At 48.1% G+C, this 17,062-nt stretch overlaps 6 protein-coding genes across 6 annotated transcripts; 3 read left to right on the forward strand and 3 right to left on the reverse strand.

Moving 5' to 3' along the window:
• Nucleotides 1–4,577: 4,577 nt before the first annotated feature.
• On the forward strand, nt 4,578–5,993 carry FPSE_05877 (uncharacterized protein; the record flags this gene model as incomplete). The annotated part of the gene is made up of 3 exons (XM_009258995.1): nt 4,578–4,688; nt 4,767–5,137; nt 5,189–5,993. The coding sequence occupies 3 exons, from the start codon at nt 4,578–4,580 to the stop codon at nt 5,991–5,993; spliced, it is 1,287 nt and encodes a 428-aa protein (XP_009257270.1).
• Nucleotides 5,994–6,503: 510 nt separating this feature from the next.
• On the reverse strand, nt 6,504–7,816 carry FPSE_05876 (uncharacterized protein; the record flags this gene model as incomplete). Its single annotated transcript, XM_009258994.1, has 2 exons — nt 6,504–7,483; nt 7,534–7,816. 2 exons carry the CDS (start codon nt 7,814–7,816, stop codon nt 6,504–6,506), a joined length of 1,263 nt encoding a protein of 420 aa, XP_009257269.1.
• A 1,551-nt stretch (nt 7,817–9,367) lies between these two features.
• On the forward strand, nt 9,368–9,745 carry FPSE_05875 (uncharacterized protein; the record flags this gene model as incomplete). Its single annotated transcript, XM_009258993.1, has 1 exon — nt 9,368–9,745. One exon carries the CDS (start codon nt 9,368–9,370, stop codon nt 9,743–9,745), a length of 378 nt encoding a protein of 125 aa, XP_009257268.1.
• Nucleotides 9,746–10,222: 477 nt separating this feature from the next.
• Nucleotides 10,223–10,562, reverse strand: FPSE_05874 (uncharacterized protein; the record flags this gene model as incomplete). Its single annotated transcript, XM_009258992.1, has 2 exons — nt 10,223–10,408; nt 10,455–10,562. The coding sequence occupies 2 exons, from the start codon at nt 10,560–10,562 to the stop codon at nt 10,223–10,225; spliced, it is 294 nt and encodes a 97-aa protein (XP_009257267.1).
• A 732-nt stretch (nt 10,563–11,294) lies between these two features.
• FPSE_05873 (uncharacterized protein) lies at nt 11,295–13,177 on the reverse strand (the record flags this gene model as incomplete). Its single annotated transcript, XM_009258991.1, has 3 exons — nt 11,295–11,965; nt 12,016–12,501; nt 12,556–13,177. 3 exons carry the CDS (start codon nt 13,175–13,177, stop codon nt 11,295–11,297), a joined length of 1,779 nt encoding a protein of 592 aa, XP_009257266.1.
• Nucleotides 13,178–14,348: 1,171 nt separating this feature from the next.
• On the forward strand, nt 14,349–16,848 carry FPSE_05872 (uncharacterized protein; the record flags this gene model as incomplete). The annotated part of the gene is made up of 3 exons (XM_009258990.1): nt 14,349–14,885; nt 14,936–15,418; nt 15,472–16,848. 3 exons carry the CDS (start codon nt 14,349–14,351, stop codon nt 16,846–16,848), a joined length of 2,397 nt encoding a protein of 798 aa, XP_009257265.1.
• Between the last annotated feature and the right edge of the window lie 214 nt (nt 16,849–17,062).

Genomic DNA, 17,062 nt, shown 5'->3' on the forward strand with positions numbered 1-17,062 from the left:
CCTCAGCTTTCGATTGATGGATGTGAAGTAGATCTATCATATCAGAGTTTGATAAGCTCGTCGTAATCAGGTTCTGTCGTCCTGGATGGCGACAGAGAAGTACGTTTCATCATTCACATGAGTTTCTACACTGGTGTCTACAGACCCCAAAAAGATAAAGAAGTTTGAATTCATTGGACGTTTCTGCTCAACCCCGGATATCGGTCTGGAAGACACTCAGAATCTATGTTCACCGATGCAGAGTCGCAGGATAGCACATGCATATAGTGGCGTACACAACAGCTGCTCGAGACCATCGCGCGAGTGCCAATTGCATATGCGTGATACCCAGCCGATGTACTGTTTGGTGGTGGTTACACATGATTTTCAAAGCTAAATACTGACTTCGTCAATCAGTAAATATGTCGTGCTACTTGTGACGCAGCATAAAGAAATATGTAAACTAGACGCCAGCCACGTCTACAGTCGATCTTGCAGGAAGAATAGGGTCAATGGCACCTATGTCTGATGCTAATCACATTGTAAATGCTGAGACTTGGAACAATGCCTGCAAAATCAGGTTAACCACATGGAACTTTGTGGCGACTGACTAACTATGCCATTGTCTTGGGCGAGGCGGAAGATTCCAATGGCATTCCACTAAAGTGTAAAGACACATGCTCAGATGGTTGGCTGTGTCCGCGTATGTCCTAATACTCATGCGAAGGTAGCGAGACTCATAAGGACACCCAAAGCAAGGGTACTTTACGGCTAGAAGCATGAGTGGACACTCCTGTGCATACTCGGCAACGTTCAAAGTGCAAGCAAGCAAGCTGCAGCAGAATGATGTGATGACTATCAATGGGATTTCTCATGTTTTTGCATTATAATACCGTCGAGAGAACTGATGTGGTACTGCCTCGGGACAATCTTTGTAACGTGGCCATATTGTCGAACATTCATTTGTTCCTGTTGGAAGATAGGCTCATCATGAGTGGCGGTGTGAAATGAATCAAAGTTTTCCATGACTTTGTCTTTGTGCACTGCGGCAGTATGTATGTTTAATGTGTTTCATAGGGGCACGGCTAGTCTGTGAGAGCGTTGGTTTGGACAGCCTCGAGCAGAAATGTTTTACGAGGTCCAGAATTGTGGCCATTGAATGACCACGGAAGCAATGAGGCCGCACTCCAACTTGGTAATTGGGTCTGTGAATCGTGACCATTTCGATCAATCGACTTTGTCGGTAATTCGGGTGCTGATAACCTCGCATTAAGCCTGAATCGAAACTAGCGAGTCCGTATCATTGGAGGTGTTTAGCCGTGATTTATACATAGCTATCAGGGTTTTGTCTTGACATCCTTGGGTCCTGGATAGTTATTGGCCTGAGGTTGTTGACCATGGCATACTCAGGGGTTGGGATGAAGCAATGGAACCCCAAGTGCATGGATCTCGTCATGTCTACAGAGGTCCCTGTCAAAAGTCCTGCCCTATCCCCCTGTTAGATAAAATAGTGCTAGCAGGGATAGTCCCCACTGATACCAAAAGATACATCTAATCTCTTATCGATAATAGGTTAGCGCTATATTACAGTATCTATAGTGGATTATAGGGTACTAACTTAAGTTCTTAGGGCTGATAAGATAAGACTGAAGTAGCGAAGTACCAAGCTAATATTCGATTGGTTGAGTCCCTGCTAGTACTATTTTGCTTAACAGGGGGATAGGGCAGGACTTTTGACAGGGACCTCTGTACATGCATCTTGAGAAACTTCAACCTTGAGATGGCGCAACGGGGAGATAGCCGCAACAAACCAATCAAACACACCAATCTAGAACAACGGACCATCGTATCCTGACAGAAAGCCGAGGTGTTATTAAACGAGCGCACAGTCTCGGCACTTGACCCGTCAGGTCTGAACTAAGCTAAAGTTTGCGGTAAGAGTTGCATTCGAGAATATTTCCTGACGCCAGAATGGAGTAGATCGTCGAAGAAAGATCAGGTCTTGGACAGTCGTGGATCCAGCTTTGGACGAAAAAAGACGGGTGCAGATGTAGTACGATGCGTGCTGCGAGGTTCGCCTTGCATGTTTCTTCTTGCGCAATCGTAGCAACCTCCGTTGATATGATGACCCTTGGTAACGCACATCGTTCTGGGCAGGATGGGCAGCTCCAGGTTTAGACATGATTTTCTCCGTTCATTCTTAGACAGCAGATCGCCATGAAGACGACCATAGAAATAAAGACGACGGATGCATCCATATTCCCCCGTCACTTGGAGGGTTGGATTATGGGGTATGGGGTCAACCCTCTAATAACCCCTGTCAACTATAAATGAGGAGGAGGAGGAGGGATGATACACCTTAATAAGGGCCGAATCAAGATGCCTGATTCTCTCGCGTGGTAGAATAAGTAACCTGGATCCTCGTCAACGGATAAGACCCAACGACATGACGAAGAGTTGACATTAAACGTCGTTAATAATTGGCAACGCAACGAATACTTACCTGTTATGAATAATGGGTCTGACGGTGCCTCATATCTTCGTCTGCCACATTTGTCTATGACGCATTATCTCAGCAAGCGATGGCTACTCGAGAAGATTTGAAGGTCAATTTATGACAGGCTAAAATGGGTACCTACGAGACATGGATTGATGGACAACATCATCCACTTGCCGGGTACAGTACTCCGTAGGGTTGGTCTTAGGTAGATATTGAGAAAGGCGCCTTCCCATGTGTGTTGATTAATGAAATGAAGACGCCTCCGATTGGTGAAAGCTCAAGGTACTGAGTAGGAATGAGCTACCCTGACGGAGGCAAGCACCTCAACCTTGGTAAATATGGCTACATTTGTCAAGAGCTGTGATCTCTTTTCTCTGAACTTCCATTCTCTCACAATTCATTGCAAGAGTGTGGTACAGTACGAATTGAGCCACCAGAGCCGCGGAATCAAGCATGACCATGTCACTCTACAGCCATAGCCATCTAAACAATCTCTGCACTCTGTAGGTTGCTTTGAGTTCTTGAGCTATCATAAATTAGGTAGACTTCGATATTGCTTAAGTGGTAACGAAGCCGACTGCCATTCGACCTTTCAACTTGCAGCTGATCGTTGTTTGTTGTTGATGAACAACACAAGCTGTACTCTGTATTAGCAATGAGCTTGACCAAAACAAGACAGGTATCCTTTGGAATCAATTCGGCCGCCATTTGAAACCTGATCAGCTACGAGACTTACTCATTCGATTACTCCCCTATCATGTCGATGACTCTGATTTCAAGCTAACAAATGCATATGTCAGGGTTTATTAGTCTTGCGCAGAGACCTGCAAGTTTCTCCTGCATAATAAACGTCAACAACACCCTAGAACCATTCTATCTTCACATCACCATGCCATGTCACTCACCGCGATATCGGGCAGGACAGGAGCCACATTGTAGTCCTGCCGGTGCTTGGCTCGGGACTGCAAGTCCCATGGTCCCCGGTACACCTGGCCGTCTTCCGTTGCAAACATATGCACCAGTATCTACGGCACGCTCGTTGTCACAATTGACGATCTTGTTTTCTCGTTGAAGCGGGCACCAGTCACGACCGCCATCCGTTAGATGTCGACGCTCTTCGATAAACATCGTTGCAGCACCCTTTCTCAGTCTATACAGTAACAATATGGGTGTGTCTTTGACATGGAGTCAACAAGACACAGACTCGCAGCAGCACGTTGACCAAATGTTGAGCTAGGAAGGCCCTGGAAGGTCAACGCCGCTAAAGGACCCTTGGTAACTAGCGTGCCCCATATCTGCATGCGAGACGAGACGGACGCCCGCTTTGAGAGGACTTCGGCTGCAAAACACCCACCAATTCAACTCTCTTGGCTCGGCCCTGGTCCACGCACATGTTAACATGGCACACATATGGCTCGTCAAGGCTCCAGAGACAGGACTGTCCTGCGCCCCTCTGCCGGTACGCCATTGCCATCATGCTAAATCCTGCAGCTAGTAAATTGTTACAAGGCAACAATTTACGGGAACTCTTTTGTTTTCCGCCGATAGCTTGTTGATCCCTGACTGGGCCTCTTCCTGTCGTTTCAGGCGCCTCTGGACGCCTACCACCTTGGCATTGAGAAAATTGACGATAGGATACGCCCTGACTCCCGATTGCTCTGTCTGATTTCGGATTCATGTGGTCAAACTTCCGGGTGACGTTGGAGAGTCTTATCTACCTACTTAAGGGACGGCGACCCAGCTTTCTCAATTCCATTTCATTCACCTGTGCTTAAACAGTATCAGATGCTGTTACCTATCCAAATTGGTTCCACCATTTGCACCAGAACGGCCCCAATTCATAAGTTTTGATATTCACCTCCATTTTTTAAACATCGGCCTGGCTAAGCACTTGGCACTTGAAGCACGTCCAGACTATCCTGGGCCTTTACCCCCACGCGCTCGTCAACTCCCACGTTTCTACTCTATCCACCAGCCAATCCGCTTTGCTGTGACTGCCCCAAACGGCAACCGTTCAAGCCATCGACCAACTTTAAGCCTCCATCTTTAACCAATATCCCACATTTATCCCACGCTTCAAACATTACTCTTGACAGCCATGACCCCAGTTGCTACGGGAGAGATCGCCCCGGTGCATCTTCCCGTTGGCTCCTCAAAGCCGTTGAGCATCAGTGCTTCTGTCTTGCATGGTCCCCGCGATCTGCGGATGGTAAGTCAATCATGACAACTGCCCTAGTTATACATCCAGCCCTACCCGAACACATGCCTGACTGATGACGTGCGTCAGGAAACTAGAATCATTGAGGCTCCAGCAGCAGGTGAGCTTCAGATTGCTGTTAAAGCAACAGGTATCTGCGGCTCGGACGTTTCCTATTACAAGAAATTCGCCAATGGCGATCTTTGCGCCTGTCATCCATTGTCCCTAGGTCATGAATCTTCTGGCGAAGTTGTTGCTATCGGTCCACAAGTGAACGGCTTCAAATTGGGAGATCGAGTTGCTCTTGAGGTTGGCGTTGCTTGTGGAAACTGCGGTACTTGCCGCAAAGGTCGGTACAATCTGTGCAAAAAGTTGCGTTTCAGGAGTAGTGCCAAAACGTATCCTCATTACCAAGGCACATTGCAAGAGAGGATCAATCATCCTGCCGTTTGGTGCCATAAGTAAGTCTAGCATGACTCCTAGATCGATAATAGTTTCTAACGCGCGCACAGGCTTCCAGACAACGTCTCATATGAGGCCGCTGCTCTTCTTGAACCATTGTCGGTAGCCATTCATGCAGTGAACCGCGCAAGACCAGAGCCTGGCTCTACTGCTATTGTTATCGGAGCCGGCACCGTTGGATTGTTGACTGCTGCAATGGCTCGCCAATCTGGCTGTACCTCAGTGACTATCACCGACATTGACGCTGGCCGTGTCAATTACGCTGTGAGCCAAGGATTCGCAACGCACGGGTTCGTGACTCCTATCTCACGTTTAAATTCGTCCAACTACTCTTCTGGGATATCAACGCCTGCCACTGGTGCTTTAACACCTGCCAGCACGTTTTCGACAGCAAGCCGCTTTGATGGAGCAAAATCCCTGGCTGCAGACATACTTGCCTCTTCGAACTCCCCTGGCTCATTCATACTTGAAGAGGATGAAGATGGCGTCGATATTACATTCGAATGCACTGGAAAAGAGGTTTGCATGCACACAAGCTTGTACGCAACCAAAGCTGGTGGTAAAGTCATCATGGTAGGCATGGGAACTCCTATACAGACTCTCCCTCTGTCAGTAGCCCACCTTCGTGAGATTGACATTTTGGGCGTGTTCCGATACTCCAACACCTATCCTACTGGAATTCGCCTGTTATGTTCTCAAGCTGCGAATCCATCTGGCTGTGGTCTGCCTTCACTAGACGGCATGGTGACACATCGATTCAAGGGGCTTGACAAGGCACAGGCTGCTTTTGAGCTTGCAACACGCACCAGCGACGATGAGGGCAACCTTGTTTTAAAGATTGTGATTGAAGCGTGAAACATGTTTTTCATTTCATTTTACAATACGATACGAAAGATAGACATAGATATCCAGGCAGCAGCATGATTTAGTAGCACGTTCTCGAAGGTCTTTGGAGTTCAAATATTCGTTTCTGGTGGTCTTCTTAGGCAGTCCCGGATTAGGTAAAGAAGCACATGGTTTCTTAATACGATGCTTATCAACTGCTCCAACTGTCTCGAAAAATGACCGTGAAGTAGGGACAAAGATCGTGTATGAGTGTTGAACATTTTAGCATCACGATATAAATGCTTCACTATCTATTCTCGTTTCACAGCCAGACCCTCGAAATTTCATTTGGGTATCAAGGAGATCTTCGGCTATTAGACTTCTCGCCAAGGTATAATCTGGCCATTCTTTGTAACGTTTTTCGCATTCGTTATCTACCTCAAACACCTAACGCCGGGCTGAAATGTTTCACGGCAAACTCATCGGAGTGTGTGAGGTTCGTAGTGCTTCGTAACTCGCTTGCAAATGAATATTTTTTTCTTAAAGTAGAATGTCACCAGCCCCACGAATATTATATGACGGGTCAGCAAACTCCTGGCCGGGGCCAGGACCAGGGCCAGGACCAGCACCCCGGCGATGGCCAGCCTTTGCAGTCTCAACGACGTGGAACTTCTTACCCACGTCACGGGCTTGACCGAGGTTCTGCACAATGCCGTTGAGTAGTCTCACTAGATTCACATCATTCGTCTCGTGAAGCATTTCGCGCTCGAAGGAGGCTTTGTCGGAAGGAATGACAAGATCCAGGCGGCTTACAAGAGCCTGGATCTGACGGAGAACGGTTGATGAAGGTGTGGTGTAATCAGTATCCATACTGCCAGGATCAGCCGCATCGTCGTTGACGAAAGAAGGGGGGAGGCGCTCAAGATACGTGGTGAGCAGGTGAATTCGGGACTGGAGCATCTTGATGGCATTCGCCTTTGCGGTCAGAGCGGCAATCATTTCGTCCTCCTCTGGTGTAAGTGCAACTTCATCCTCTTGAACAACGTCCTTGTACTCTCCATCATGGCTCTCAACAAGCCGGCGCTTTCCTTTGCCATTTGACTCGATAGATAGAGAGGGCTTGTCTTCCTTGGGGGCTGCGACAGCGGCGTTACCTCCTGAAGCAGCAACATAGTTCATGCTAATCATCTCGGTCTCGTCGGTTTCGACAGAGTAGGGTAGCTCTTTGAACTTGAGTTTGAGTGTAGGCTCTCCATCGTCCATCTTCTTATCCTCACCATCGTTGTCAGCTTTGGAATCGTCGACCTCGTAATTGCTTTCGTAGATGGTGAGGGGGAGCCTGCCGCCGACAGAGTGATCAAGGACCTGCTCCGGATGGAAGCCAAGTAGTACGGCTGACTCGTTCCAGCCTTGGAGAATTTGATTATGGATGGGGAGGATAGTCGGGGTAGGGCCTGAAGATGGTAGGAGGGTGTACCATCCGACGAGGTCGAGTTGTCTATCTTTGTGGACGTTGATCACTAGCTTACGGTCAGAGAAATAGAGCGATGGCGCATGCGTGGTGACTAACTCTGTTCCAAGCGTGTACTGAACCGGTCGCCATCAAGAAAGTAACCGCCTTGTGCACTGGGCTCTTGGCGAGTGTGAGCTTCGAAAGCATGCTCGATTGTGATTTCGCGGCCATTTTGCTGACCCAACAAGACACCAACGATAGGACCTTCCTGCTGTCGAAGAGTGTGCCGTGTGATATAGTCGGAGATGGTAAGAAGGACAAGAGGGTGAAGGACCGCCTGAAGCTCTGAACCCTTCTGGTTCGAAAGAAGAGGATTGGCGGGGGTTGTGGTGGTAGTCATGACGAATGAGGTGCGAGGTGTCGATGAGTTGTGGATCGATCGTGTATGAAAATCGGAAACGGTCGTGGAAATTGGTTGGTGTGGGCTAGTAGGGGTGTTTGAGATTAAAAGGTCTGGTGTTGAGCGAAGCTATCGTTAGCTTGGCCGATATAGCGTAAAGATGATGAAGGTGAGTTGAGGTGGATTGATCATGCCTTGGGAATAACGATGCCCCGCGCTCATTAGCTCCAGCTCCAGCTCCAGGCTGCTGCTAGCGACCTGAGTTACCTGTAGGCACCTACGTAGGTGATTTCATTGTGGGGTTTTTTGAATTTCCATGTCAGGTCGGATCAGAATTCAATTTCCACTTTAATTCGATCTCAATTGTCTCAGTTGCATAGCGACCCTGAATTTTGCCACCATTTACGATTGGACACAACAGCATTTTGGTTTGTGCTTGTGCTTCAATGGTGAGAGTGGCCTGATCAATGGAGGACAAAGACAAGGACAATTGTCCCATCTCTCTTTATCCGTCATTGCCATAATTACATTAACATGCACTGACGTGACCTCGCTCGCTTGATGTAGGAGGCGGATCTATCCATTGTTCCATGCCTTGGTCGGCATTCATGCCCTTGCTGAAGCTTTGATCATCAGGACCTGTGGTCGGAACCATTTGATGCGCCAGGTCCTTTGTTTAAAACTGCTCACGGTTGCAGGTCTCTCGGCAAAACAGATACGGGTACCATGGTGCGCAGCAGGATAGGACAGAATAAGATCCTTTGAAGCGGCATAAACTCTATAGTACTCATTTCTCCAGCAAGTGGAAAACTTAATCCCATTACTATTTTTTTGACTTGCGGCAATGCAGAAAGTTAGTACCTAGGTAGGTAGTAGTAAAGAATTGGAATTATTTGTCGCATCTCCACAGGCAGGTATGCAAGTACATAGGTATGCAAGCAGAAGAAGCAGGCATTTGGTCTGGCTCAAACAATGTGGATTTCTGCTGCTCACCTATCCTCTCTTTCTCCTACCTACCCGAGTCTCACCTTTTCCCCGTCCTTCCTCTTTCTTTCTTTCTTCCTTGCTCCTTCAATTGCATCTGTGCATTGTCTACTAAGGCTCTTTCTTCTTCCTTTTTCTCTTTATCCTAGATACTTACCTGTCTAAAATTAATCTGTCTCTGGTTTTGTCTTTAGCAAACCATCTTTATCATATATCATTATCATTTCTCCCTTTGCCTTTCTTAGCCCCTCCGCCTCGGCTTGTTTTCACTGGCTGATGAACTGTCTTTGATCTTTTCGGCAAATATCAAATACTCATCTGATCTCTCTTGCAGGATCTCTCTTTCTTATCTGCCTTGAATCTCCAACCCTCCTCTCCATCTTGATCCTGATCTTGATTTATCGTATCGGCCAACGTTTGACGTGACCCTCGACTCCAAACTCAATCTTGTCTCACCGCACACTTGCTCAGTCCACTATTGTACTGTACAGCACAACACAACAGAGTGCATTGCAACACCGTCGCATTTGGAATATGATCGCCGCCTTTAGTCAAAATACGGACAAAATGGTCCGCGTCTCAACTTCACATAATTTCACCATCACGCCGCCTACTCTTTATCTGCCGCCGCAACATACGGATACAACACGCCTGAGCAATACCATGACTTCTCGCAGCGGGAAGCGTCGCCATTGTGACAGCATCGATAGGGACTCGCCTCCACCAACCAAGAAATACAAACAGGCAACTTCTATCGCTTCGGATGCCTCAACAACATCTTCAACATCCGCTACGGCCTCTATCGAATTGGACTACCCCCCATTGCAAACAATAAAAACCCCACCCTTCATCAATACGTTCCTACCAGCTTTCAGGAGCGTACAGTACGACCGCCCAGCCTATCGATCAATATCACCGACACCGCCATCGCCCAGATCACACTGAATGTTAGATTAGCGAAGATGCTGCGTCAAAAGACGTATTACGACCCATCATTTCTCTTGTTTAACCAAAAATTGGATACCACTTTGTCTCCCTCTGCAATGGCATGAGGGTAGGGCAGGCTTGTTTTATTGCGCAGCAGTTTAGACGGGGAATTATCCCTCTTTGTTTTCTTCATGTCGATACGAAATACATCGGATCATCTATCCGAAACCCTCAGTCACGAGCCCCGAAATATATTTTTGCGATCTGTATCATTACCGGCGTTGCGTTGCACCCACAGAGGAACACAATACTCTGGTATACATCTAGACGGTCATTTTGTGGAATAAAAGATATTCCTGTCATGGATTTTTAATGTGTTAATGGCAGATGTACATAAGCGACATAAATACTCAGAATTCCCCCCATTTTGATACAGCAAACGCCTGGTATACACCCACTCGTTACCGTCATGAATCATTTCCGCCCATTTTTCATTTAGTCCATTTCCCACCACATAACATCCTCCTCTTGATAAGGTACGCTGATTTCAAAATTGCGCTCCATGGTGGCCATGGAATTCTCCATGACTAGACGTTCCACCTGCATCATGGCGTCTCCGTCGCCCGTCCGTTTGGCCGCCATGTACAGCTCCACGAGCTCGGCGTTCCGGCTCTCGTAATCCTGCCGAACACGGCGCCTCCGAGCTGCTGGATCACACGCTGCACACGTGTCGTTGAGATGTTGAGTTTTCACGCTGGGCGTACATGACCGTGGGCGTGAACGTGAATATGGACGTGAAGATGTTCGTAATCTTGAGAGGGGCCGAAAGCCACATGGCGTGGCAGTGTTTGTAAAGATGTGACCGCAAGCCATCGTTGTTGTGGTACTTGAGCACATGGCGGGCAGCGATTGAGTTTAGAGAATATAGGACACCGGTTTCTTGAATTAAGAATCGAACAGAGAGGTATAAGTCTTTCACCACGAATAGATGGCGGGACTGAGATGTAAATATGCTTGGGATTCTGCGTCACCGTGGACATGACTGTGGACGAATCCACATTGAAAGCTAATTCACAATTTGGGAGAAGTTGGAGATGTAAAATGGCACCAAATTCCAAGAATTTTGACAAGTTGTGCCTTCTTTTCGAGCCTTTTTACTATTGTAGAGATGGGTCCCCTGTCGATATTTAGGTGGTGGATGTCGCATGATGATCATGACACTTGGAGGTCTCACCGCCATCGTCACTTGACTACGCCGTACAAGTCATAACCAAAAAATGCAAAACAAGACATGACACCTGAGTCTAAGGATGAAGGATGCACAGTGAGTTGTTACAACAACAAATCGGGTCACGCCCGACTCATGATGGGTTGCCTGATTAAGGAATATGGAGATGGTGACAACGTATGCTTATGTCGTGTTATTCATTATATATATATGTAATTATTCTAGTTTGCAGCATTACCATGCTATGTATGAGAGGTGTTTTTATACCACGATACTGGTCAACTTTTCGTAATCCCCCAAGGTTTCATCCCTTTCCATCTCTGTTCGTCTACTCGTCCATCATGACTCCTCCGTCTTTTGCTCCTGCGAAACGTTGCCAGTCTCGGGCGAGGACTCGGCTTTCTTAGGCTTGATACTCCTCCATTCAACACACAATGCGCAGACCAGTTGTCCCAATGACAAAGCCACACCAACAAAGAATATCCGTGTAATTGCGTAGTTGTATGCCTCTGTCACCTGGGAAACATACTGCGATGGCACTATCTTCTTCAGCTCTGTAGCACCAGTCTGAACAAGACTCTTAGAGTCAAGCCCAGGGATGCCCGAAAGTCGCTCCACGAGACGTCCACTGAGGATAGTTTGGCCGACAGAGACAAAGATAGCACCGCCAAGTTGTTGGCCGAAAAAGGTGATGGAGAGGCCAGTAGGGACTTCTTCTTTGGGAAGTGTAGCCTGAATAGCGAGACCAGCGCTTTGCATTCCAAGACCTAGGCCAAAGCCGACCAAAAATTGGAAGGCGATCCAGTGCGATGAGCCAGTGTCGGGCTTAAGGGTGGTCAGGAGTCCTTGTCCAATAGACATAATGCAGGGGCATATTATCATCGAAGGGACATAGTAGCCAATTCTCTGTGTAAAAGCAGCAGATATGATACTGGCAACCACAAGGCTGAGAACGAGGGGAATGGTGTAAATGCCGGAGTCAACCGGGCTGACGTCCTTGGTAGCCTGGACTAGAAGTATGTCAGTAATTGCGCGGAGTGCGTGCATAGGAGAAACTTACACCATAGAGGAACATAGTAGACGGCAACCATCATGCTACCACCGGCAAATATAGAAACCCACGCGCAAGCCAACATCGTTCGCTGAGTGATGACCTTGACCGGGATGGTCGCCGTTTCGGGCATCTTAATCTGCACAACAGCAAAGGCAATAAGTGTGACACCAAACACGACAAAGAGAAGGATGAGTCGCCAGCTGCTCCAGGCATATGTCGAGCCTCCCCATTGGAGTGCAAGGATGAGGCAAACCATAGATGGCACGAAGAAGAAGGTTCCAAGCGGGTCGAGGCGGGTGATGTGCTCGAGGGCAGGGACAGATTCGCGCTTCTTCTCTGAGAGAGTGTGGAAGAAGAAGAGAAAGATTGAGGCCACAGCGCCAACAGGGAGATTCATGTAGAAACACCATCTCCAAGTGGCATGTTGAGTAAAAGCTCCACCGATTAGGGGGCCAACAACTGATGAAACGCCAAAGACCATACCAAACATTGCTAAATACAGAGTTAGTAACTATAAGAAGTAGTAGAGAACATTAGGCTACTCACATTGAAAGAGAGGTCGCTTATGAAGAGGAACCATGGGGATGATAGACATCATTGATCCTGTCATTATTCCCGCTGCGCCAATGCCAGCAATAGCTCGCCCGACGATAAAGGCAACTGAATTGGGTGCAGCTCCGCAGATAGCGGAACCGATTTCAAAAGTCAAGATACAGGCCAAGAAGGTCTTCTTCAGGTCATAAAAGCGGTAGATGCGACCAAAGATGAGCTGGAAAGCAGCGGTGGTGAGCATGTAGGCAGAACCATACCACCCTATATCTCCCAGACTCTGAAAGTCGTTTGTTATCTGGGGAATGGCGGTTGCAATGATTGTACGATCCAGAGCGACGAGAAACATGGCAGCAAAGACTGAAATAATGATGAGCCAGAACTTGAGCGTCTTTGGCTTGTAGTTTTCCAAAGCTTCCTGGTCAAAAGCTGGACTTGGGGTTGCAACTTCGACTTTGGAGGTGTCTGAAGATTGCTGCTGTTGTTGGAAGGCATTCTTATCAGATCCAAGGCGTTCGTCTTGTGCAGGGATGCAAAGAGTTTGTTGTTCGGCTGATGAAAGTGAGTTAATCGACTTGCGTTCTGGAAGACCAGAGTCTGTCGTCTCAGGAGATGACATGGTTGGAGTTCTCGAGGCGTGGATTTGTCGAGACAGTCAAGTATATACTAGATAATCTAGTAGTTATTAATTCAAAGAGACACTGTTTGAGAGATAATGAGTAGAGTATGAATACAATTGCTGGACTGGGTATTATCCTAGATATATATCTATACCACGAGGTAATCGTCGGACAGACTGAGGCCCGAGCCATGAAAGGAGATGAAACTAGTGCCATAGTCTAGAGGAGACCAGCGATGCGAGATGCGATTGCTCGGTCGTAACTATTTAGTCTTTTTCGTAAAACATAGCAACAATCCACCGACGAAAATTGGGTTGAGATGAACAAACCCCCGAAGGTGAAGGATGAATCAATAGGTCGGATCCGGGAGTGATGAAGCTATACCCCATTGAGAAATCAAAGTCGCGAACCTGGCAGGAAAGTCCCCTCCTCGGGACCGACGGACACGAGCACTCTTGCCTTCTTAACTTGAACAACTCTCGGCCAATTCCTGCCCTTTTGCTACCCGAAAGTCTTCTCTCTGGGAGTATTCGACTCCTTTTTTAAACCCCGTTTTCCAATCTGTTATATCCCATTGCTGCTTCACTGGCATAGAGGTACCGATATCTTGTCAGCAACAGAGAGGGGCTAGCTAACCACCCAATCATCCTTTCAGATTCTCAATAATCCTCTCATGTTAAAGCACGGCCTCCAAGCGACGTAAACTACCTATTGCCTACTAAGGTACAGTAAGCTCCCGTGCTGTAGCTTCGGGCCCGACGGAGAGGATCAAACAAACACTCTCTCGCAAAGTGGTGATCCCTTGTCTTCAAGACCTGTCACTGGCTGAACACCGAATCAATCGTATCTGGTCCCTACAGAAACGGTACATCACGGTCGGTACCTTGATCAGCTGTAGGGCTGATACAAGACTTGACGCAGCACGTCTTTTGATACTGACTCAGCGGTCGCCTCATTGGGACTCGTCTGCGCGCCATTTGTTCGGTAGCACACATACAGCTGTGCTGTTGGTGCATTGTTTCAGTGCCCACCACCCGAGTGCTCACTCACTCCGGGCCCGACAGTTGCTTTGCCCATTGCTATTGCGCTCCGGGCTATAGTATCCACTCTATCGGGTCCAACCACTCCGGCTCTTGAGACCTTCTCACCCGGACCCCGTCAAGGCTTGCCATGCCCTATCCCAATGGCATCCCCGGTGTCCCTGGCCCGGGCCCACAGCACCAGCAGCAACTTCAAGACCCTTCTGGCCTCAAGTTGACCAGAGGTACCAGCTGCGTTCTCTGCCAACAACGCAAGGTTCGTTGCGACAAGAATAAGCCATGCGCCAACTGTGTTAAAGCAAAGGTTGAGTGCCGGGTTATACCTCCCCAGCCTCCTCGTCGCCGGAAGAAGCGCCTCCAAGAAAAGGACCTTATCGAGCGTCTCAAGAAATATGAAGATCTCTTGGCCGAGCATGGAGTCAAGGTTGATGCTATCGGTCATGAGTTAAGGCCTGATGGCCCCCCAGGCGAGGATGTTGATGAGCTTGAAAACGACTTTGAAGGCCTGAAGACGACCCCTGAAGCTAGTTCATCCCCTGCTCCGTCCAACGCAGAGCACAAGTACGCACCCTGCACATCACATCTATACACGGATTTTGAACCGTATGTTAATATTCCTGTAGGACCGGTGGAGGAGCCTGGTTTTCTTATCACAAAGAGGTATCTTGTTCAAATATCTCCCCTGCGTAACATGGCACCCGTCTAATCTCTTAACAGTTTCGGGCAAGCGAGCACATGCTCCAAGATTCGTCCGATGAAGAACCTGAAGTCGGATCCACCATTCATCGTGCCTTTGATCGCATGTTTGCAACTAACGGGTTTCCTTTCATCATAGGGAGTGCCCCTGTCCCTATCTCTAACCTCCATCCTTCCACTATACACATTTTCCAACTCTGGCAAATATATATCGACAACATTAACCCGTTGCTCAAAATCACACATGTTCCCACTGTTCAAGGGCAGATTATCGAGGCGAGTTCCGATGTCGAAAATGCACCCAAGAACATCGAAGCCCTCATGTTTGCCATGTATCTCATGGCAATCACGTCCCTTGAGGAAGCCGAAGTTTACAGGAGATTCAACGAAACGAAAAAAGAGCTTTTAGCGAGATACCATGCTGGTACCCAGCAAGCACTTACAGAAGCTGGTTTTATGAGAGTCAATGATCCTATTCTGCTACAGGCATATATCCTCTACCTAGTAAGTTTGTCCTGGGCGTCAGAGTCTTGAGTTTTGTATTAATTTCTACCAAGTTTGCTGTCCGATGGTTCGTTGATCCTCGTCAAGTCTTCTGTTTGATCGGGTTGGCTGTTCGTATTGCTCAGCGGATGGGTCTTCATCGAGATCCAGCACAGTTTGGTCTACCACCATTTGAAGTTGAGCAACGTCGTCGACTATGGTGGACACTCGTGGGATATGACCGACGGTTGGGAGAAATGGCTGGATCGACAGTTACCGCCCTCTCTACCGGCGGTGATTGCAAAATACCAATGAATGTCAACGACTCAGACTTGCATGTCGATGGCAAAGAATTCCCCACTCCTCACACCGGACCAACTGAAATGCTTTTCTCTCTAACAAGGGTTGAACTCGCAATGGCTGTCTCGAGCGATAGCAATCGCGACAGCTTCAAGATGAACAACACGGATAAGAGCCCTGCGGGGGCAACTGCGAACAAGAACCAGGCGATAATCCGGCTTGCTGGCCAAGACGGTCCTGAGTATACTCTCGACGGGTACTGCGCACACATTGAAGGTACATACCTCAGCCAATGTGACCCCAAAATTCCCCTGCACTTCTTTACTCTTACAATGACTCGTCAAGCCTTGTGCAAGATGCGCATCATTAGCTTTCTTGTTCGAATGCACAGCAACTCTGATAATGTTCCACTCAAGGAGATTGAGAGGGACAGTCTTTTCCTTCAAGCTACACAGATGATCGAGTACGATAACATTGTTCAGTCCTCCGAGTCACTGCGTCCATTCAAGTGGTACTCCATGCATCACTTCCCCTTCCCTGCATACATGTTCCTTGTCCAACAGCTGCGGCATCGTGTCTCTGGTCCCATGGTAGAACGTGCGTGGGACGCTATCGAGAAGAACCACGATCTACGTGGTCTCATGAACAATTACCATAACCCTATGCACATGGCATTCGGTGGCCACTTTGTCAAAGCTTGGGATGCACATGAAGCATCCCTTCTTGCTGCCGGTCGACAGCCGCGGAGACCAGCATTTCTCGCTCCTCTGCGTGAACGTGTCGCAGCGCGTCGTCGGGCAAAGCAAGAGAGACGACAAGCTCCTAATTTTTCTCAACCTCAAATCGGCATCCCACAAGTTGCGACGCCTTCTTCTTCAGGCTTTGCCCCATCTGTTGGACAAATGACCCCTGGAACCACCCACAACGGCCAGCGAGCAAATTCAGGCTCTGTTGCCTCAAGCGACGAGCCCGGAGAGATGGATTGGACATTTATGATGTCAGGATACAATGATACCGCCAGTTTTACCCCAATGGGTGGATTTGGAAGCTTCAGTGGTGGCTTTGGTGGAGGAATGCCTGGTATGCCGCCCGGTATGGGAGGCATGGGACGCGGCCCTCCCCCTCCTGGTGGCAACACGTTTGGGAATTAACGACAAGAGTGAACGCATTGCTATACAACATGTGCATCAATAACTTTTCGTCTTGGTTTGTTCCGCTTCCTTATTCCGGTTTGCTATTTCTTCTTAGAAAGGAAACTATACCACCTTGAGCCATATTTTGTGGGATGTTTGCTTGTCAGACATGGATGTACAACATGCCTCGTTTGTTTTTTCCAGCATATACTTACGCACCATTTCTGTGCCC

The sequence above is a fragment of the Fusarium pseudograminearum genome, chromosome 4 (genome assembly GCF_000303195.2).
Source record: "Fusarium pseudograminearum CS3096 chromosome 4, whole genome shotgun sequence".
Classification (NCBI taxonomy): Eukaryota; Fungi; Ascomycota; class Sordariomycetes; order Hypocreales; family Nectriaceae; genus Fusarium; species Fusarium pseudograminearum.